This window comes from Pan paniscus, chromosome 7, assembly GCF_029289425.2.
Source record: "Pan paniscus chromosome 7, NHGRI_mPanPan1-v2.0_pri, whole genome shotgun sequence".
Lineage (NCBI taxonomy): Eukaryota > Metazoa > Chordata > Mammalia > Primates > Hominidae > Pan > Pan paniscus.
Window position 1 is genome coordinate 57,595,842 of NC_073256.2, and position 24,646 is coordinate 57,620,487.

A 24,646-nucleotide genomic window follows, 5' to 3' on the forward strand; every position below is an offset into this window, starting at 1 on the left:
AATAGTTATGCTTCTAAAACATATATTTAAATTTTATTTTTAATCCAAATTGAAAATATATGTCTTATAATTATATCACTTAATATATTTATATTTACTGTAATTACTGATCCATTTAATCAAATCTAAATGCCATTGATTATAAGATATACCACTTTTTCCATACCACTGAGAAAGAAATATGGTGTCAATGAAATTAATACGTCAATTGTAATCTGAAATGAATCTCAATTTCAAAGTTATTTAAATATGGAGAGAATGTGTTTTAGAATCAATTAAATACAGCATTTGGGTTTAAATCTACCATCTTATATCTCCTTTATTTGTCTTCTTTTATGGTTTTTTTTTTAAAGTCTTCGGTCTTAAATATTTAAGTTGATGGATGTTCCAATTACCCTGATTTGGTCTTTACACATTGTGTGAATGGATCAAGTGATCACATGTATCCTGAGAATATATACATCTATTGTGTATCAGTTAAAAATGGGACGACAACAACAACAACAAAATCTTCTGTGTTATTTCTTTTGGGTTGATAGAGTGTTTTTATATTTATTTTCACTTTGTAGAAATGGGTTCTTGTTATGTTGCCCAGGCTGGTTTTGAACTCCTAGGCCTAAGCAATCCTCCCACCTTAGCCTCCTGATGTGCTGGGATTACAGGTGTGAGCCACTGTGCACTGCCAGATAGAGTGTTTTTAGTAGATACTGTTTTTCTTCTAGACATATTTCTAGACTGGAAATTATGCAGTCTTTTATTTTTTTAAAGTTACCCTAGAAATTATTACACATGTTCTTATTTATCATGTCTACTATTAAATCTTATCCTTCCCCACACAGTTCAAAGACTATATCATGCTTTAACTCCATTCATCACTTTCTTGACTCATATAGCTGTGTGCCAGGAAGATATTAGTGATTGTTTATCATTATTCATTTAGATTTTGACCACTGCCCTTGCTCTTTGGTCCTCTTGCATCTCTGACCTTCCATTTGGTATCCATTTTTCAGTCTGATCAAAGAACCAGTTTTGACTTTCCTTTAATGTGTTTTTAGTAGTAGTGTATCTCTTAGTTTTTGTTTTTGTTTTTCTCCTGAGGGTGTCTTTGTTTCTGTTTTTTGAGGATATTTTTGTTGAATATAGAATCGTAGATCATCAGTTATTTTTCATCATATTGGGATTTTTCCATTGTCTTTTGCTTTCCATGTTGTTGTTGAGATGTCAAGCTGTCAGACCATTATTCCATTGAAATGAATCTGTCTATTTACCTATGGCTGTTTTCACAATTTTGTCTTTAAACTTTTTTTTTGACGTTTCATTATCATGTTCCTGTTGTAGAAAGAAAAAAATATACAACATGCATACATACATATGTAGACATATATGTCTTCATATCCTGCTTAGAAATTTTTTAGTGTTTTAAAGTTTGTGGCTTGATATTTTTCATCAGTCGGAAAATTCTCAGTCATGTCTTTACATATTGCCTGTGTACACAGGGTGTCTGCACATTTGCTGTCTCTCTTACGCCTCTGTGATTCTAGTGAACTGTGTGTTAGACCTCACTATGTCTCCTTTGTCTCTTAGTTTTTTAAATATATGTTTCCTATCTTTTTGTGTTTTTTTCTTCTGTGTAATTTCTTCTGATATCTTTCAGCTCACTGATTCTGTCTTCATATGTATTTTGTCTGTTGTTAAACTTATCCATTGAATTATTAATTTTGCTTATTTCATTTGTCAAATTTATGTCTGGTTCTTTTTCAAATCTGATATATTAGTTTTGTAGATTTTAGTTTCCTGCCCAAATTTTCATGCTTGTCACTTTTGTCTCTGATCATAGTAAGCATAAATGTCTTATGGCTATCATTTGATAATCTTAGAACTAGTATTAGGAGTCTTTATTGGACTTTATCTGCTCGTTTTTTTCTTTCTTGTAGTGTATTGTGGCTTCATGTGGTATTTTATATTGTGTAGCTGTTATATTTAAAATTTTTTTAAAGAATAATTTCTAGACCGGGTGCGGTGGCTCACGCCTGTAATCCTAGCACTTTGGGAGGCTGAGGCAGGTGGATCACGAGGTCAGGAGATCGAGACCATCCTGGCTAATACATGAAACCCCGTCTCTGCTAAAAATACAAAACATTAGCCGGGCATGGTGGCGGGCGCCTGTAGTCCCAGCTACTGAGGAGGCTGAGGCAGGCGAATGGCATGAACCCGGGAGGCAGAGCTTGCAGTGAGCTGAGATCGTGCCACTGCATTCCAGCCTGGGTGACAGAGCGAGACTCTGTCTCAAAACAAAACAAAACAAAACAAAACAAAAGAATAATTTCTGAACTAGGATGAGGTTATCCTAGGTAATATATATTTTTTTCTCTTATTTTTCCTCAGATTCCTTTTTACTACCAAGCTGATATTAAACTTTCTTTTTTTGAGGGCAGATTTCCTACCCTCTACTTCATAGGCTGTTTAATAAATGTTAATTTTCTATCATTTTGTTTGGCTTTTTTCTTTTTAGATGCTAGTGATGTAGATGTTTCATTTTTTTCCCCTCAGATAACTCAGTCATTGGGAGCCAGTTCCATTTAATAAAATGGATAATCTACCCTTGTAATAAGATTTTTTTGTTATTGTTTATGATATTTTGGGGGCACAATGGTATTCTTATGCATTGCTGTTAGATTCTGGAAAGTGTGAGTTGCTCTTCCTGGGAGATGCCTTTCTAGAAAAATGGCTTTCTTAACTCTGCCCCTCAATGTCAGCAAGCTTCCATCAGCAAGCTTCCATAATCAGGTGTTTTTTTCTTAATCTAATTCAGTACCAGCACTTAGAATCTTCTCTTAAGACTTCCTAATCCTAGGCTGTGGGAATCAGCATAGTAATGGTAAAAATTGTGTTCTGGGAATTTTCAGAGGACTCAAAGAAATATGTTTTGAATGATAGTTGAAATTTTTTTTTTTTGTCATTTCCATGTAAAACATTTTCATTATTGTCGATCTCCTTTTGAAGCCATTTTGGGAAAATCACCTAGATGTGAGAAAAGAGAGGAGGAGAGGCTATAAATCATTAATATTGTAGAGTCTAGAGGTGATAGAGAGTAGAAATACTTGAGTTGCTCTTCAAGCCCCGTATCAGGAGAAAGATCATTCTTTTTGTTGCCATAGGTGCCAGCCAGTGATGGCTAGTGGAAGGGTATTTTCACTGTGGCCTCTAAAGCATTTTAAAGTCTCACTGAAGGCCAACACAGGGGATGTTGTTACTATTTCCCATCTGTTAAAAAGCACCACAAGTGTCTATGATTTTGTTATGCTTTTTAGTTCTATAGTCAATTCATGTGGGTGAATTTTTTTTTTTTGGTAGATTGCTGAAGGATCAAGCATTTGAAACATTGTTTATAAGAAAATATCCTTCAACTACCAGATAATGAGCATATTTAAAAAATAACTTGTTTAGAGGTGGTAGACTTTATGTAGGTTGAAATTAGGGACTAAAATATAGGACTATACATATGCCTGTGCAAGTTCTATGGCCATTGTCTAATTAAATATATGTAATTTATAAATATATATTTATGTAGTATATATATTTAAATATATATTTAAGTGTGTGTGTGTGTGTGTTTTTTTTTTTTTTTTTTTTTTGAGACAGGGTCTCTGGAGAGCAGTGGCTTGATCATAGCTCACTGCAGCCTTAAACTCCTCCCACCCCAGCCTCCTGAGTAGCTGGGACTACAGGTGTGCACCACCATGCCCAGCTTATTTTTTGTAGAGACAGGGTCTCATTATGTTGCCCAGGTGGCCTTGAATTCCTGGGCTCAAGTGATCCTCTTGCCTTAGCTTCCCAAAGCACTGGGATTACATTATTAAATATATTCCTACAGAAAACATTATTGCATGTATACCATGTAGCAGGCGCTGTGCTTACCACGTAAAGATCAACAGTACAAAATAAAAAACAATTACAAGCCTCTGTTTAAACTGCAGTCTTCTTTGTTTATCAAATAATTATTTTATACTGCTTTGACATTTTTACTTGATGTCTAATAGGCTCAAACTCCTGTGATCCCTCCTAAAGTTGTCCTAAAATCTGATCTACCCATAGTCTTCCCCATGTGAATTAATGGTAACTCCTTCCTTCTAGTATCCCAGGACAACAACCTGGGAGTCATTCTTGATTTCTCTTTTTTCTCACTCTTCATCTTAATGGCTGTTCCTTTAAAACAAAAGCAATCCAACCACTTCTTACAGCTCCCACTGTTTCATTTTGGTCCATCATCATCTGTTTGGTGGATTTCTCTAAGAGCCTTCTTTGTAGTCTTCCTCCTTAATAGAACAAGTATGGTGATCCTATTAAAACATTAGTCAAATCACGTTACTCCTGCACTTTTCATGGTCTTCCCCTTCCAACTTCCCCATTCCACTTAGAGTAGAAAGCCACATTCCTACAATGGCCTATTCCTGTCTTTGCTGACTATATCTCTCATGACTCATTTCCTCACTGACTCAGTCTGCCAGGAAAGCTTCTACCCCAGAGTTTTTGCATTTGCTATTCCTTCTTTCTATAGTGTTTTCCTCCCAGATACACAGTTTTGATTGAACTCTCACATATTTGAGGTGCCTGTCCTGACTGCCCTTTTAAAATCACAAGCATCCCTTCCTCTGCAGAGCTCATCACACCCATACCCCGTCGCCTTTTTTCCCCATAGCACTTATTACCTTATAATATGCTATCTAATTTATTATATAAGTAAATCACTGAATCATAATCATAACCTTTACATGGGCAGGGATTTTTGTCTGCTATGTTCACAGTTTCATCCCTTGCACCAAGAAGAATGCCTTGTACATAATAGATATTCAGTAAATATTTGTTGAGTGAGTGGTTGGTTGATATTGCACAAAAGGACTCCTCCCCACAATATTCTTAGTAGCAAGAAAAAGAATAAGGAAGACAAGTCTTTCTGTTATTGACAAAAGCCTTGTGCTAAATGTTTTCTTTCCGTGAGTCAGAATTTTGCCTTTGCCTATTCTTTTGTCTCAAACCATTGATAGTTTATGTTCTTTCTTTTTTCTTTCTCTGCCAGTCTTTTAAAATCCTTCCACGTCCTACATCTAGATACTTTTTTTTTTTTTTTTTGGTCAAACAGCAGTTAACAGTACCAAAATGTTCTAGGCAGACTGCATTCCAATCCAAGAGGCAGGAGTCAGTACTATCAACTTTTCTAGAGACCAGTTAGCAAAGAAGAGTTTAACATGACTACTCACGGCAAAAAATGTGTTTCTTAGAGTTCCTTGGATATACAAAAGACCCAGCTATAGATAGGGCTGCTTCTTCATTAACTAGAATGCAACATAGCTTTCACTCCTGCTGCTACTTCTGGTACCATTGCTCAAACTGATGAAAAGAGATTCAGGGTACCAAATTCCCTTGAAAAACAAATATACGTAAGATATAAATTTTATTGTATTTAAGATGTACAACATGTTTTGATGTAAATATAGGTGGTGAAATGGTTAGTCAAGCAGATTAACACATCCATCATTCCACATTGTTGCCCATTTTTTGTGTGTGTGGCAAAGAGCACCTATAATCTCTTTTAGCAAAAATCTTGAATGTAATACAATATTATTATCTATAGTCCTCATGCTGTACCTGAGATCTCTAGACTTGTTTGTCTTACATATCTGCTACTTTGTATCAGACCTACGTGTCCCATTTCCTCCACCTCCACCGTAATCAGTGTTTTATTTTCTGTCTCTGGATTTTCGACTTCTTTTTTTAGATTCCAAAATAAGTGAGATCATGCAACATTTTTCTTTTTCTGTCTGGCTTGCTTCACGCAGCATAACATCCTCCAGGTTCCTCCATGTTGTGGTAAATGTCAGGATCTCCTTTTATAAGGATGAATAATTACCAGTCTTATATGTGCCACAGTTTTGTCCATTCAACTGTTGACACTTTGTTTGTTTCCATATCTTGGCTAATGCTGCACTGAAAATGGGATAATACAGACGTCTTTATGAGGTGGTGTTTTCATTTTCTTTGGGTGTATACCCAAAAGTGAGATTGCTGGGTCATATGATAGTTCTGTTTTTAATTTCTTTAGGGAACTCCTATTGTTTTCCACAGTGGCTGCACCAATCTGCATTCCCACCAACAGTGCTCAAGATTCCTTTTTTTCTATACTCTCACTAGCACTTGTCATCTCTTTTATTTATTTATTTATTTATTTATTTATTTATTTATTTATTTATTTGAGACGGAGTCTCTCTCTGTTGCCCAAGCTGGAGTGCAGTGGTGCAATCTCGGCTCACTACAACCTCTGCCTCCCAGGTTCAAGCGATTCTCCTACCTCAGCCTCCCAAGTAGCTGAGATTACAGGCATGCACCACCACACCTGGCTAATTTTTGTATTTTAGTAGAGACGGGGTTTTACCATGTTGGCCAGGCTGGTCTGGAACTCCTGACCTCAAGTGATCCGCCCGCCTCAGCCTCCCAAAGTGCTGGGATTACAGCGGTGAGCCACCATACCTGGCCGTTATCTCTTTTTGATGGTAGTCATCCTAACAAGGGTGAGGTGGTATTTCATTGTGGTTTTGATTTGCACTTCCTTGATGATTAATGATATTGAGCATCTTTTCATGCACCTGTTGGCCATTTTTATGTCATCTTTGGAGAAATGTCTATTTAAGTCTTTTGTTCATTTTAAAAATCGAGTTATTTGTTTTTCTACTATGGAGTTGTGTGAGTTTTAAAAAATATATTTTGGATATAAGATACATGGTTATAAGATACACCTTATAAGATACATGGTTTGCAGATATTTTCTCCCAATCTGCAGACTTTTCATTTTGTTGGTTGTTATCTTTGCTGTGCAGAGCTTTTTAGTTTGATAGCTATAGTAATCAAAACAGCATGGTAGTAGTATAAAAACAGACACGTAGACCGTTGGAACGGAATAGAGAGCCCAGAAACAAATCCAAACATGTGTAGTCAATTAATTTTTGACAAGGGCACCAGGAGGATACAATAGGGAAAGGATAGTTCTCTTCAATAAATGGTTCTGGGGTAACTGGATTTCTACATGCAAAAGAATGAAATTGGACCCTTATCATACACCATACACAAAAATCAACTCAAAATGGATAAAATACCTAAATGTAAGACTTGAAACTATAAAACTTTCTAAGAAGAAAATGTTGAGGAAAAGCTCCTTGACATTGGCCTTAACAATGATTTTTGGATATCACACCAAAAACTCAGTCTACAAAAGCAAAAATAAAATAGAATTTTAATGTGACATGGATTCCTCAAAGATATAGGTGATGTATAGGTGTAATTTCCACTAGTTTTCAAAGGTAAAAATAGCCAGTGGGACTACCTGAAAGTATTTTATAGTTATTGAGTAAAGTAGTAGCTAAAAAAAAAATCCCAGGTAGAACATATCAAAATTGCATTTGTATAAATCTCACATAGCTCAAGTTGGACATTCTTAAAGGCCAACTAACTTTCAAAGTACTAACCACGGTTCCCAGGAATTATCATAAAATTTATTATATGTAAAGCTCAGACTGAAAACTTGTCATATAGGAGTAGCTGAAATTCTACACTGTGCAGTCTGCCTTTTGATGGCTAGTGTGCATCTGAACTGGAGTTGCCCATTTGCATTATTTTTGCAGAGCTCCTAATAAGTGGTAATGGGCATGGGTGAACATAAAAATGTTATCCTTCAGAGTAGAAAAAAGATTGGAGACAATGTACAGCTACCTTCCAATATTTGAAGAACCTTTACTGTGTTAGATAAATAAAACTTTATTCTCATAGGACTAAATAATTTTTAAAGTCTCTTCTGATGCTGAGAATTATCATTTTGTATTTCAATGTAAGTGATATGTTTTAAAGATATTTTATTGGAAGTACAATATATTGTAAGAAAATAGTGAATTATTATATAGTAGCTGAAGTAATGTTCAATATTTATCACAAGTAGATATGAATTCTCATTTCTGTCCACTTTTATTAGCTTCTTTTCTGTCATTTAAAATATTCACATTTTGTGGGTTAAAGTCATGACTTAACATTTTCAAAGTGAGTAATCACTGTGACATAGATCTTTTTCTTAATGTTTATTATAGGGGTTCCAGAAACTTTAGCAGTTGCAGTGCAGAGGACTTTGAGAAGTTAACTTTAAATAAAGGAGGAAACTGCCTTCTTAATATTCCAAAGCCTGATGAAGCCTATAGTGCTCCCTCCTGTGGTAATAAGTTGGTGGACGCTGGGGAAGAGTGTGACTGTGGTACTCCAAAGGTCAGTTTAATTTTTGACTTTTGCCTTGTAAAATTGCCATGATATTTGCAAGAAATAAAATGGCTTGCTTTGGGCAACTCTGACATAGGAGCTAAAGTAAAATTTAGTGGCACAATGAGGATTGTTATTTTGTTTGTATGGCTGTGTTCCAGGGATTGGTCATCTCCTTCTTCTCAGAGTATGACTAACGGTGCCATCTGTTTTGAAGTCAGGGAACGTGCCATGTTTATTCTCTACTTTTTTTATGCTATTTTCTATGATTTATGGTTATTAGCTTATTTGCTTTAAAGAATGAATTTCACCTGGCTCTTTATTTGTAAGCTTTCACCATTCTGGCACTGCCATTGCAGGAATATTTATTTAGCTGGACTCATTTTAAAAATGAATTGGAGCTGGCCTGTCCTCCAGCGTCCTTCAGTATTCAAAGTTCTTGCTACTCAAAGTAGCACTCTAAAAAAAAAAAAATTCAAGTAGTAAGTAAAAGCAACCTTTACACACGTTTATTTCCCCCATAAATCTTTTACTTCCTTTTTTTATGTTTGATGTTTTTCTTTTTAGACTATTCTATACATTTATATACAGTATACAGTAGGTACATTTATAAATATTGGGCTTGTTTTAGGATTTATTTTTACTTTAATGTGGTAAGAATACTTAGCATGAAATTCATCCTTCTAAGAGATTTTTAAATGTCCAGTACAGTATTGTTAACTCTGGGTACTGTGTTGTACAGCACATCTCTAGAACTTTTTCACTGTGTGTAATTGAAACTTTGTATCTGTTGATCGGCAGCTCCCCATTTTCCATTCCACGAGCCCCTGACCACCACTATTCTGTTCACTGCTTTTATGAACTTGACTGTTTTAGATACCTAATATAAGTGGAATCAAATGGTATTATGTCCTTTGTGGCTGCCTTATTTCTCTTAGCATGGTATTGTATATTCAAGTTTCATCTACGTTATTGCAATGACAAGATTTCCTTCTTTTTTGGGAAATAGTATTCCATTGTATGTGTGTATATGTATGTATGTATGTATATACATTTTCTTTATCCATTCAATTGTTGACAGACATTTAGGTGGTTTCTACGTCTTGGCTACTGTGAATAATGCTGCAGTGAACATAGGAATGCTAATATCTCTTCAAGATCTTGATTTCATTTTAGATAAGTACCCAGAAGTGGGATTGCTAGATCACATGGTAGTTACATTTTTAATTTTTAAAAGAACCTTCGTACTATTTTCCATAGTGGCTGCACCATTTTGCATTCTTCCCAACAGTGCACAAGGGTTCCAGTTTCTCCACATTCTTGCCGACACTTGTTGTCTTTTGTTTTTTTCCGTGATAGCAATCCTAACAGGTATGAAATTATATTTCATTGTGATTTTGATTTGCATTTCCATGATGATGAGTGACACTGAGCATCTTTTCATATACCTGTTGGCTATTTGTGTGTCTTCATGGAGCAATGTCTATTAAGTCTCAGGCCTGTTTTAATTATTTTTTTGTTTCTTTTAACATTTTTATATATTTAGGGGATGTAAATGCAGATTTCTTGCATGTATATATTGCATATTGGTAAAGTGAGGGCTTTTCATGTACCCGTCATTCAAATAGTGAACATTGTACCCAATAGGTAATTTTTCAGCCCTCACACCCCTCCCATGCTCCCACCTTTTGGGGTCTCCAGTGTCTGTTATTCCACTCTGTACATCCATGAATACTGATTGCTTAGCTCCCACTTATAAGTGAGAACATGCAGTATTTGACTTTCTGCTTCTGAGTTACTTCAATTAGGAAAATTAACCCATTTTAAATCAGGTTATTAGTTTTTCATTTTTTGATATTGAGCTGCAGCTCTTCCTGTATATTTTGAAAGTTTACCCCTTATGGTTTGCAGATATTTCCCCCTATTCCATAACTTGGCTTTTCACTCTGTTGATTGCTTCCTATGCTGTGTAGAAGGTTTTTAGTTTGATATAGCCCCACTTGTCTATTTTTGGCTTCTGTTGCCTGTAATTTTGGCATCATATCCATGAAATCATTGCCAAGACCAATGTCATGAAGCTTTTCCTCTATATTTTCTTCTAAGAGTTTTACTGTTTCAGGCCTTATGTTTAAGTCTTTAATCCATTTTAAGTTGATTTTTGTGTATGGCATAAGATAAGGTTCCAATTTCATTCTTTTGCATGTTGATATCCAGTTTTCCACGGGGGAAGGGACTACCTTTTCACCATTCTTTTTCTTAGCATCCTTGTTGAAGATCAGGTGATCTCATATGTGTGGGTTTTTATTTCTGCATTCTTTATTCTGTTCCATTGGTCTATATGTCTGAATTTTATTTTATTTTAGATTCAGGGGGTACATATGTATGTTTGTTACATGGGTATATTGTATCCTGGTGGGGATTGGGCTTCTGGTGTACGCATTACCCAAACAATGAACATTGTACCTTATAAATAATTTGTCAGCCCTCACTCTCCTCCTACCCTCTCCTCTTTTGGAGTTACCCAGTGTCCATCACCTCCATCTTTATGTCCATGTGTGCGCATTGTTTAGCCCATGCTTATAAGTGAGAATATGCAGTGTTTGATTTTGTGTTTCTGAGTTAGTTCACTTAGGATAATGGCCTCCAGCTCCATCCATGTTGCTGCAAAGGACATGATTTCATTCTTTTTTATGGCTACATATAGTATTCCATGGGGTGTGTGTATGTGTGTGTCTGTATACATACATATATATGTATATATATGTGTGTGCATACATATATGTATATATATGTGTGTGCACACATACATATGTATGTGTATATGTGTGTGCACACATACGTATGTGTATATGTGTGTGCACACATAGGTATGTATGTGTGTATATGTGTGTGCACACATACGTATGTATGTGTGTATATGTGTGTATACATATGTATGTGTGTGTGTGTATACATACATATGTATGTGTATGTGTGTATACATACATATGTATATATGTATACATACATATGCATGTGTATGTGTGTATACATACACATGTATGTGTATGTGTGTATACATACACATGTATGTGTATATATGTATACATACACATGTATGTGTATATATGTATACATACACATGTATGTGTATATATGTATACATACACATGTATGTGTATATATGTATACATACACATGTATGTGTATATATGTATGTGTGTGCACACCTATACATGTGTGTGTACATACATATATGTGTGTGTACATACATATATTTGTGTGTACACGCACCTATATGTGTATGTGTGTGTACACACACCTATATGTTTGTGTATGTGTGTACACACACCTATATGTACGTGTGTGTACACACCTATGTACGTGTGTATACATATGTGTGTACATACATACATATGTACGTGTGTACATACATACATATGTACGTGTGTACATACATACATATGTACGTGTGTACATACATACGTACGTGTGTACATACATACGTACGTGTGTACATACATACGTACGTGTGTACATACATACGTACGTGTGTACATACATACGTACGTGTGTACATACATACGTACGTGTGTACATACATACGTACGTGTGTACATACATACGTACGTGTGTACATACATACGTACGTGTGTACATACATATATATGTATGTGTGTACATACATATATATGTATGTGTGTGTGTGTATGTGTGTGTGTATTATATATATATATATATATATATATATATATATATAAGATTTTTCTATCCAGTCGACTGTTGATGGACACTTACATTAGTTTCATGACTTTGGTATTGTGAATAGTGCTGCAATGAGCATATGAGTGCAGATATCTTTTTTACATAACGATTTATTTTCCTCTGGGTAGATACCCAGTAGTGGAATTGCTGGGTCAAATGGTAGTTCTAGTTTTAGTTCTTTGAAAAATCTTTATACTGTTTTCCATAGAGGTTGAACTAATTTACATTCTCACCAACAATGTATAGGCATTCCCTTTTTTCTGCATCTGCACCAATATCAGCCTTTTTTTTTTTTTTGACTTTTTAATGATAGCCATTCTATTGTAAGATGATATCTCATTGTGGTTTTAATATGCATTCTCTGATTTTCAATGATGTTGAGCATTTTTTCCTGTGTTTGGCAGCTGCTTGTATTTCTTCTTCTGAGGAATGGATTTTATTGAATCTGCAGATCACTTTGGGTAATATGGACAATTTACCAATTTTAATTATTCCAATCCATGAACATAGGATGTCTTTCCATTTATTTGTATCATCTTTTATTTCTTTTAGCAATGTTTTGTAAGTTTTTAGTGTGTGATCTTTTTCCTCACTTGTTAAGCTTATTCACAAATGTTTTGTTTTCAATGCTATTGTAAATAGCTTTGTTTCCTTAATTTCCTTTTTGTAGTTCATTGTTAGTATGTGAAAATGACCTTATTTTTGTGTGTCAGTTTTGTTTCCTGCAACTTTACTGAATTTATTTATTAGTTATAACAAGTTTTTTGATGGACTCTTTGGGATTTTCTATATGTATGATCATGTCATCTTAAAAGAGGGACAGTTTTGCTTCATTTCCGATTTAGATGCCTTTTAGTTTTTCTTGCTAATTGTTCTGGCTAGGACTTCCAATACTAAGTTGAATAGAAGTGGCGAGATTGGGCATCCTTGCTTCATTTCTGATCTCAGAGGAAAAGCTTTTTGTTTTTCACAACTAGGTATGATTTTAGCTATGGGAATTTCATATATGGCCTAATTATGTTGAAGTTATTTTCCTTTATTTCTAGTTTGTTAAGAGCTTTTTGCATGAAAGGGTGTATGGTCATGCTATTTTTATCCTTCATTTTGTTAATGTGGTATATCTCGTTATTTAATTAATTAAATTTTTTTTTTTTTTTGAGACAGGGTCTTACTGTCGCCCAGGCTGAACTGCGTTGCTGTGAACACAGCTCACTGCAGCTTTGACCTAATGGGCTCAAGTGATCCTCATGCCTCAGCCTCTTGAGTAGTCGGGACTACAGGCATATGCCACCATGCCTCACACATTTTTGTATGTTTTGTAGAGAAGGGGTTTTGCTACATTGCCTAGACTGGTCTTGAACTCCTGGACTCAAGCAATCTGCCTGCGTAAGACACCCAGAGTGCTGGGATTACAGGTGTGCACCACTGCACCTGATCTCATTAATTGATTTTTGTATATTGAGCCTTAATTGATTTTTGTATATTGAGCCATCCCAATTTATACCCAAGGATAAATTCTACTAGGTCATGTTGTATTTTACTTTTAATGTGCTGCTGAATTTGGTTTGCTAGTATTTTGTTGAGGATTTTGCATCTGTATTTGTTTGGCACATTGGCCTGTAGTTTTCTGTATTTGGCATATTGGCCTTGGTGATACAGTCTGCATCAGGATAATGCTGGCCTCATAAAATGAGTGGAATTTTCTCCTCCTCCTCTATTTTTTGGGTGAATTTTTAGAATGATTGGCATTAGTTCTTTAAATGTTTGGTAGATTTCACCAGTAACGCCATTGGTCCTGTGCTTTTCTTTGCTAGGAGGTTTTTGATTACTGATTCATGTCCTTACTACTTATAGGTCTGTTCAGACTTATTTCTTCATGATTCAGTCTTGGTGGGATGTGTGTTTCTAGGAATTTATCTGTTTCTTTTAGGTGATCCAGTTTGTTGATGTGTAAATGTTTATAGTAGTTTTTTATAATTCTTTTTATTTATGGCATCAGTTGAAATGTCTCCTTTCTCATTTCTGATTTTGAGTCTTCTCTTTCTTTTTCTTAGTGTAGCTAAGCTTGGTTAATATTGCTTATCTTTTGAAAAATACTAACTCTTGGTTTTGCTGATTTTTCAATTCTTTTTCTAGTCTCAATTTTGTTTATTTCTGATCTGAAGTTCATTATTTCCCTTATGATAATTTTGGGTTTAAATTTTCTGTTGCTTTTCAGATTTCTTGGGTTGTAAAGTTAGGTTGTTTATTTGAGTTTTTTTTTTTTTAATATAGGTTATCACAGTAAGCTTTCCTTGTATTTTTTTTTTTTTGACAGAGTCTCACTGTGTTGTCCAGGCTGGAGTGTAGTGGGGCAATCTTGGCTCATTGCAACCTCCACCTCCTGGTTTCTAGCGATTCTTGTGCCTCAGCCTCCTCAGTAGCTAGGATTACAGGCGCGCACCACCATGCCTAGCTAATTTTTGTATTTTTAGTAGAGATGGGGTTTCGCCATGTTGGCCAGGCTGGTCTCGATCTCCTGATCTCAGGTGATCTACCCGCCTTGGTCTCCCAAAGTGCTGGGATTACAGGCATGAGCCACCACATCTGTCCTCCTTTTAGTATTATTTTTGTTTTATTTCATAAGTTTTTACATATTGTGTTTTTTGTTTGTCCAAAAGTATTTTTTAATTTTGTGTTTGATTTCCTTTTTGACCCAATGGTTGTTCCAAGGTGTGTTGTTTAATTTCCACATATTGGTGAATTTTCCATTTTCCTTTCTGCTTTTATTGTTGTCTTTTTCTATTCTAATTGCTAGTTTCATCCATTTTGGTCAGAAAATATATTTGGTATGATTTCAGTCTTCTTAAATTTCTGAAGACCTGTTTTGTGACCTAACATGTGAGCCTGGAGAGAGTTCCATGTGTGCCTGAGAATAGTATGTATTCTGCCACTGTTGGGTAGAATGTTCTGTATATGTCTATTAGTTTGATTTGGTCTGTAGTGTTGTTCAAGTCCTGTGTTTCCGTATTGATCTTCTATCTAGATGTTTTATCCATAATTAAAATGCAGTCTTGAAGTTTCTTACTATTATTGTGTTGCTGTCTCTTTCTTTCTTCAGTTTTGTCAGTGCTTGCATTACATATTTAGGTACTCTAATGCTGGGTGCATATTTATTTATTATTGTTATATCTTCCTAGTGAATTGTTACTTTTATCATTATAAAATGTTTTTCTTTGTGTTTTGTGACAATTCTGACATAGAGTTTCTTTTCTTTGATACAAGTATAGCTACCCCTGCTCTCTGTGGTTACCATTTGCATGGAATATCTTTATCCATTCTTCACTTTCAGCCTATATATGTCCTTAGAACTATAGTGAGTCTCTTGTAGATAGCATATAGTTTTTTTTTTTTTTTAATCCATTCAGTATGCTATGTGTTTTTGTTGGGGAGTTTAACATATTTACATTTAAAGTAATTCTTGATAGGGAAGGATTTACTATGATTGTTTTAAATGTTTTTTGTTTGTCTTGTAGCTCTTTTGCCTGCCCTTTCTTGCTGTTTTCCTTTGTAATTTTTTGATTTTGTGTGTGTGTTGATAATTCTTTTATCCCTATTCCTTTTTCTTTTGTGTAACTTCCTTCTATAGGTATTTGTTTATGGATACCTTAGAGCGTGCATAAAATATCTTGTAGTAATAACAGTATTTTTAAGCTGATAACAACTTAACCTCAATTACATACAAAAACTCTTCACTTTAATTTCTCCCATTACACAGTTTATGTTGTTGTTACAGTTTACAATCTATTAATATTGTGTATCTTCCAACATATTTTTTATAGTTTTTTTTTTTTTTTTGAGATGGAGTTTTGTTCTTGTTGTCCAGGCTGGAGTGCAATGGTGCGATGGCTCACTGTATCCTCCGCCTCCTGGGTTCAAGTGATTCTCCTGCCTCAGCCTCCCAAGTAGCTGGGACTACAGGTGCCTGCCACCACACTTGGCTAATTTTTGTATTTTTAGTGGAGATGGGGTTTCACCGTGTTGTCCAGGCTGGTCTCGAACTCCTGACCTCAAGTGATCTGCCTGCCTTGGCCTCCCAAAGTGCTGGGATTACAGGCGTGAGCCACTGCGCCTGGCCTATAGTTACATTTTATACTTTTTCTTCTAAATTTACACTAGAAGTGAAAGTGATTTACCCAGTACCATTAACAGCAACACAGTATTTTGCATTTGTCTATATATTTATTCTTACTAATTAATTTTATACTTTCTTATGCTCCTGTGTTGCTGTCTAGCAGTCTTTCATTTCAAGGTGCAGAACTCCATTTCACATTTCTTAGAAGAAAGGTCTAATCATGATGAACTTCCCTGCTTTTGTTTTTCTAGAAAAGTCTTAATGTCTTCTTCATTTTTAAAGGATAGTTTTGCCAGATATAGGATTCTTTCTTGGCAGTTTTTTTCTTTCATTACTTTAATATGTCACCTCATTAACCTTCTGGCCTGCAAGATTTCTGCTGAAAAATCCACTAATGGCCTGATGGGGGTTCCCTTGTATGTGATGAATTGCTTTCTTTCTTACTGCTTTCAAAATTCTCTTTGTCTTTTGATAATTTGATTGTAATGTTTCTTGGTGTTGATTTCTTTAGATTCTTCTTACTTAAGGTTCTTTGGGCTTCCTGCATCTGGATGTCCATTTCCTTCCCCAGATTTGGGAAAATTTCAACCACTACCTCTTTGAAATAAGCTTTTTGGTACTTTTTCTTAGTCTGCTCCTTGTGGGATTGCCACAGTGTGTATATTAGTCTCTTGATGGTGTCTCATAAGTCCCTTAAGCTTTCTTCACTTATATTTCTTTTTTTTTTTTTTGCTCCTCTGACTTGATAAGGTAACCCGACTTTGAGTTTGTTGAATCTTTATTCTGTTTGCTCTGATCTGCTGTTGAACTCCTCTGTTGCATTTTTCCATTAAGTTGGTGTATTCTTCAGCCCCGAAATTAGTGAGAAGACCTTCACTAGTTAACCTGGCCAGAGCTTTTTTGGGCGTCTCAAACTTTCATGTTTGTTATACTGCCTTTTCTATTGTTGTTAGCCCTCAGTGTCTACAATATGCTGGAGCCCATCAGTGTTCTGAGAGGGGAGAAAGAAGTGAATTTGTTGGGCAATCCCTAGAAAAGTTGGAACATGTGACATGTGGTCCAACAGTTTCTCTTTCCAGGGAAAAGCTTGGAAGTGTTTTTTTTTTTTTTAATCACTATGTTAAACTGGGTAGAGGAACTGTGGCGAGTGTCTGAGTGATAGTTTGAACAACCACCTTTATTCTTTGTAGCCTTCAGGGGTCTAGCACATACCAGCTCCATCTGTGCTCTGAGAGAGGAGAGGGAAAAGCCAATTTCTTGGGTAGCTCCTAGAAAAATTGTAGCGTTGGATGTGTGGTCCTCCTTTGGGAGAAGCTAGGAGCTGTGGCAAGTGCCCACATGCTAGTTTAACCTACTACCTTTGTTCTCTGAAAACCCCAGGGATCTAATATATTCCAGGTCCTATATGTTGTCAGAGGCAGATGAGATAGAAGGTAGTCCCTCAGGAAGCACTCTAAAAAACTGTAATATTGGATGTGTGGCCCAACTCTTTCTCTCCTCAGGGAGATGCTGAGAGCTGTTTCCTCCTGATCTTATATGACGCGTCATGAGTTGAGATTGTGGCGAGAAAGGATCTCCAGTTTTCCTACTGGTTTCAGTGTGGCTGGTTTTACAATTGCCTGGGATGTGGTAGCCTCTCAACTAGTTTCTGGATTTCTCACAAAGGGAATTGATTAGTGTGTTACGGTTTTTTTTTTTTTTTTTTTTTTTTTTTGAGACGGAGTCTCGCTCTGTCGCCCAGGCTGGAGTGCAGTGGCGCGATCTCGGCTCACTGCAAGCTCCGCCTCCCGGGTTCACGCCATTCTCCTGCCTCAGCCTCCCGAGTAGCTGGGACTACAGGCGCCCACCACCACGCCCGGCTAATTTTTTGTATTTTTAGTAGAGACGGGGTTTCACCGTGTTAGCCAGGATGGTCTCGATCTCCTGACCTCGTGATCCGCCCGCCTCGGCCTCCCAAAGTGCTGGGATTACAGGCGTGAGCCACCGCGCCTGGCCAGTGTGTTACTGTTGTTGAATTGCTGACTTTTTATAGGAGATTTGTTAGTCTCCAATAAAAGTTAAAATGTACATGCTTTTAGATCTAGTAATTCTACCTTTATGTAACTATCTTTGAGAAATATTTGTGTATATACACATGGGGAGTGTACAGGGATGTTTATTGCAGCACTGCCTGTTGGAGGAAGGAGAATCCAGAGCTTTCTATTCTCCCATTTTGGTGGTGCCACTCTGGCTTTTATTTTTGTGCATAAATAAAATCAGACTTAATATTGTTTAAAATTGACTTAAAATCTCTTGTGTGCAGATTTTTTTCTATTACGATATCCTGGACATTTTTCTGTATCATTTTATTATGTAGACATAGCCCTTTAATTTGCTGAATAGTATTCCAATACAAGGATTTACTATGATTTATTTAACCATACTCTAATTAATTACTGTAATTAGTGTTTTCTATTGTAAACAGTGCTGCCGTATACATCCTTGTACACACCTCATGTGTATATATACAAACATACACACCTCATGTGTATATATACAGATATACACACGTCATGTGTATATATACAAATATTTTTCTATGATAGTTATTGTACATAAAGGTAGAATTATTGTATCTAAAAGCATGTACATTTTAACATATCAGAAGCTAATGAATTTCCTATAAATAGTGTGGGTCAGTTTGCATTTCGGACAACAGTATATTATGCCATTGTGTACCCATAGTCTTACCAGCACAGGATAATATGTTTTCTTAATTTTGGCAAGCTGATGGGTAAAAAATAAGAAGATACTGTTTTAGTTTACAGTTTTTCATGTGATTGTAGATTATAGGCATCATTTTCTTCTATGAATTATTATTTTATGTATTCCTTATCAGTTCTGTTGGTTCATTAAATCTTTTAAATTGATTTTTAGGCCTCTTTCTATAAGATGGACATAACTCCTTTGTTACATATGTTCTAATATTCTTTATTTATAGCTTATTTAACTTTTCATAGGTTACATTTTATGTTGAAATTTAAAATTTAAATGAAGGCAAACTTACTAATTTTTTTCCTGTAATGGTTTCAGAAATTTGTATCTTGACCTGGTTTTTAGTATTCCTATATATAGATCATCATCATAGCCCCTCTACAAATTATTTTAGTTTTTTTTTAAATTTAAAATTTTTATGTTAACTCTTTTAATTGAGGAGGGGGCATGTGGAGTAAGCTTGGAAATTAAACTTATCCACTAATGATCAGTTGTTGTGGAACCATTTAAAATGGTTCTTTTACGATAACCTAAGTTCCTATATACATTATCTATTTCCTGATTCCCTATTCTTTCATGAAGCCAACTGTCCTGCAGTGTTTTTGAACTGGCCAGCATTCACCTTCAAATCTTTATGTGAACTTATGTTTTTAATACTGTTGGGTAAATGTCCCGGAGTAGAATGACTTGGTTAGATGGTAGAGGTATTTAACTTTTCAAGAAACTCTCAAACTGTTTTCTAAAGTGATTGTTCCATTTTTCATTTCCATCCTTAGTGTATGAGAGTTCTAATTGTTTCATATCCTGACCAATACTTCGTGTGGTCAGTGTTTTTAATTTTAGCCATTCTATTGAGTGTGAGGTGGTGCCTCATTGAGGTTTTAATTTGCATTTCCTTAGTAACTAATGATGCATTGAGCATGTTTTCATGTGCTTTTTTGCCATCAGGCTATCTTATGGTGATATGACTGTTCAACTCTTTTCCCTCATTTAAAAATTTTGATTACTTATTGTTGAGTTTTGAGAATACTTTGTGTATTCTGTATACAAGTTCTCTATCAGATTGTCAATATTTTTTCCAAGTTGTAGCTTGCCTTTAATTAACTTAGCAGTATATTTTGAAGAGCAGAACTTGTTCATGTTGATGAAGTTTATTTTATAAACTTGTAATTTTATCGGTTGTTCTTTTGGTGTCCTATCTAAGGACTTCTTGCCTGCTCCACAGTTGCGAAGGTTTTCTCCTAGAAGTTTTATAGTTTTAGGTTATACATTTAGTTCCATGATGCATTTTGACTTTTTTTGGGTATATTTCAAGATGTACACTAAAGTTCATTTATTTTAAAATGTTTATTATGAAATAATTATAATCTGAAAAGAAGTTGCAAAATAATATAGAGTCCTGTGTACTTTTCACCCAGTTTTCCTTAGTGGTGACATCTTATAAAGCTGTACCACAGAATACAAAACAGAACATTGACATTGCTATTTTAACAGAGAAGATGTCTCTGTGGGTGGGAGTTTGGGGGTAAGAAGGAGCCATGGTGGCCCAGAGTATAGTGAGAGAAGCCAAGCAAGGTAAAAAAGAGTGTTCAGCTAGGGTGAAGAGCCATCCAACAGAGAAGTTAGACCCTGAGCATGAAGATAAATGCCTTTATGGACACTGACCTCTCTGTGATCATCAAACATACTGTTATGAACTGAATGTTTGTGCTTCCCCAAAACTCATGTGTTGGAGCCAGCCACCAGCATGGCTACATTTGGAGATGGGGCCTTTAAGGAAGTAATTAAGGTTAAACGAGGTCATAAGGATGGGGCCCTGATCCACTAGGATCAGTGTCCTTGTAAGAAGAGACACCAAACATTTCACTTGCTGTCTCTCTGCACACATGCACTGAGGAAGGGCTATGTCAGCACACAGCAAGAAGGCAGCCCTCTGCAAGCCAGGAAGAGAGTACTTACCAGAAACTGAACTAGTAGGAACCTTGATCTTGGATTTCTAGCCTCAAGAACTGTGAGAAAATAAATTTCTGCAGTTTAAACCTGTGGTATTTTGTTATGGCATTCTGAGCAGACTAAGTAAGGCACATACTATATGATTTCTATCCTTTGAAATATGTTGAGACTTATACTTGCAGCTGAAGAGACATTGTTAAATCCAGAAACAGTAAGCAACGGTTTCTGGAGGGTAACTGCTACAATCATGTTAGAATGAAGTAGATTTTAGGTGTAAGATGAGAATTTTATTAATGAATATTAATGTCAATTACTAATTTCTTTATTGACAGTCATTTTATGTTCACAGGAATGTGAATTGGACCCTTGCTGCGAAGGAAGTACCTGTAAGCTTAAATCATTTGCTGAGTGTGCATATGGTGACTGTTGTAAAGACTGTCGGGTAAGGAATTCCTCCCTCTTGGAAACAGAAAAAAAAAAAAAAAAAAAAGAAAACCTGTGTATATCAAAATTTGTTTTTTGAGATTTCTGAGTCAGCACTATTTTTATTTTATGGTCATGGGAAAAATATTATGCCACTTGTGTATAATTTTAAAGCACACTCTTTTACGTTAAGTGGTCTGTTGATATTGTTTTCTAAGTAGAAACATTTTTTTTCTGATTTTTAGAGTAACATATGCCTGTTAGAAATAATTAAATAACATGAAACCATAGAAAGTAGAGAATGAAAGATCCTCTATTATTTTATACTCTTCAGGTAACCACTGTTGATAATTTGTTAATATAATCACGTTTTTTCTATACAAATGTGAGTGTATGTGTGTATGTGTGTTTTTAAGTGGGTAAGCACAGATACATATATTTTTACTACCTGCTTTTTTCAATATGACACCATGGACTTTTTTCCCATTCATGTAGTTCTATAATACATGGTTATTTAAGTAATATTACTTGTATAGTTGTACCATAATTTCTTTAGTCAACTAATGATGGACATTTTGATTACTTCCAGTTACTGCTTATAAGAGAAATCACTGGTGCAGAATATTCATACCAAGTTTTTGATATACATTTTATGTATCTTTCACACATATGCCAGTCTATACTTCTACCAACAGTATTATCAAATACTTGTTTCCTTATGCCAATATTGGTTACTAGCAGGCACTATACTCCTAGTTAATTCAATAGGTGTAAAGGGTTCTTGTATTTTTATTTAGTTTGCATTTCTTTTGGTTACAAATGAGGTCATGTTTCTTTACTTTCCATAGTTAGGACTTACATGAATTACCTGTTGTTAGCCATTGTTCATTTTTCTGTTGGGTTATTTAATCTTTTGCTATTGTTAGAATGCTTTATAGATGTAAATGCTGTGGTTTCACATTTGATTAATTTGTGGACATTATCCTGATATTTCTGTTTAATTTGAATTTTATTTCACTAGTTCCTTCCAGGAGGTACTTTATGCCGAGGAAAAACCAGTGAGTGTGATGTTCCAGAGTACTGCAATGGTTCTTCTCAGTTCTGTCAGCCAGATGTTTTTATTCAGAATGGATATCCTTGCCAGAATAACAAAGCCTATTGCTACAACGGCATGTGCCAGTATTATGATGCTCAATGTCAAGTCATCTTTGGCTCAAGTAAGATATCATCATTTATAATTGATTGCTTCGATATTATTTATTTTTGATTTAGATATTTTAAAAAAGGTAATGAAACATTATTGATAAAGTTGAGGCTCTCTTGTTTCTCATCGTATTTCCTTTCTTCTTTGGAGGCAGTCATGATCATGAATTTAATATGCACAGATTCAGTTGATGTTTTCTTATTTTTACTGTCTATATCTTTTTATATTTTGTGTATCATGCACACACACAGATACATATATAGTATCTAGTTTTAATAATGTTGAATTGTGCACAAGGATCTGCTATTTGCATTGTTCACTCAGAATTTTCTTGAAATTCATCTATATTGATATATTTATATTATAGTACATTAAAGTATTCCATTAGATGAATGGGTCATGATTTAGTTATTCTCTTACTGATAGATATTTGGGATTTAAAAAAAATTTATGTATTTTTTCTTTTAAAAGTTCTTATTTTTATCAAGGGCATACATATAAAGAGCCAAATTATTGTGTAATGCATAGTATGAACAAATAAGGACTGTTCCCACCCACTATTCCCATCACTTGAGGAAGTTTTACCTTTTTTGGCTAAGATTTTTGTTAACTTGTGCTAGGTTTTTAGATAATCTCTTGGCAATGCGACGTTTTGATTTTTTTGTTCTAGGCATTAGTTATTAATTTCTCACTATAGAAGATGAGTTAGTTTTCTTTCCTTCTCTTCCTTCAACCCTTAACAACTCCCATCATACCTATGCTGATTTTCCATTCTTCATCCTCCCAATAGTTAGGGCAGTGATGACTGTGTATTGTATAATGGCCACATTAATGCTCTTCACAACTAAACTGTATAGTAAGTTATAATTACTTGCCTGATTTCTCTAGAGTTACTAATTCTCTCTTTCTGTTTCTCTCTCTCTCTTTTGATTTGGTTAATTTCCTATGTACTTTCCATTAATTGACCTGTATATTGTTAACCATTGGCCTGATTGTGCCTTGAGTTGATTAGTGGCATCAAGTATTCTATTTATTTCAATTTGTTCAAATAAGTCTGAACAGAAGGCCTCTGTTCCTCTTCAGTCTTGACTGGTTTCCCTCTGTATAGTTAGGGTTCTCTAGAGAAATGGAACCATTGTGTTGTGCGTTCATGTATACAGTCATATACCGCATAACAACATTTTGGTCAGTGAGAGATTGCATATACAACAGTGGTCTCATAAAATTATAATGCTGTATTTTTACTGTAACTTTTCTATGTTTAGATATGTTTAGATACGTTTTCTATGTTTAGATACGTTTAGATGCCATTCGTGTTACCATTGCCTACAGTATTTAGTACAGTGACACGGTGTACAGATTTGTAGCTTAGGAGCAATAGGCTGTACCACATAGCCTAGATGTGTAGTAGGCTATACCACCTAGGTTTGTTTAAGTGCACTCTGTGATGTTTGCACAATGACAAAATCACCTAACAACTCATTTCTCAGATCATATCCCTGTTGTTAAGTGACACATTACTGTAGATATTACTGTATATATAATCTGGAGGAATTATTACATGAATCTAATATTTATATATAATATATAATTTACATATATATTAAATATATAATATCTTATATATGTATTACATGAAAATCAAATATATTCTCCTGGAGGAATCTGATATATTAGATTCATGTAATAAATCCTGCATAATAGCATGAGCCCGTATATGAATTGGCTTGTGTGATTGTGGAAGCTGCTAAGTGTCAGATCTGCAGGGAGAGTCAGCAATCTGGAGACCCTGTAGAGCTGATGGTATAGTTCCAGTTAGAAGTCTGGCAGGTTCATGACCATGGAAGAGCTAGTGTTTCAGTTCAATTCCAAAGGCAGGAAAAAAGCTGATGTCTCATTCCAAAGGCTTCAGGAAGACTTTTCTCTTACTTGAGGGAAGACTGGCCTTTTCGTTCAAGTTTAAAATTGATTGGATGGGGCCCACCTCCAATAGGGAGGGCAGTCTGCTTTACTCATCCTACTGATTTCAATGTTAATCTCATCCAAAATCACCCTTACAGAGACATCCGTAATTATGTTTGATTAAATATCTGGGGATTCTGTGGCTCAGTCAAATTAACTCTACTAAAAAGGGTAAAATTAACCCTCATCAAAAATCCACT

General features: G+C 35.2%; 1 protein-coding gene across 1 annotated transcript in view; it reads left to right on the top strand.

Annotated features, from left to right (window-relative positions):
- The window catches only part of ADAM9 (ADAM metallopeptidase domain 9), a 108,314-nt gene that overhangs the window by 36,694 nt on the left and 46,974 nt on the right, over window positions 1-24,646 (top strand). Inside the window, exons 12-14 of the mRNA XM_003830708.7 lie at window positions 8,130-8,301; window positions 21,207-21,299; window positions 22,302-22,497. Of these exons, the coding sequence (XP_003830756.1) occupies window positions 8,130-8,301; window positions 21,207-21,299; window positions 22,302-22,497 (461 nt within the window). The remainder of the gene's footprint in view (window positions 1-8,129; window positions 8,302-21,206; window positions 21,300-22,301; window positions 22,498-24,646) is intronic.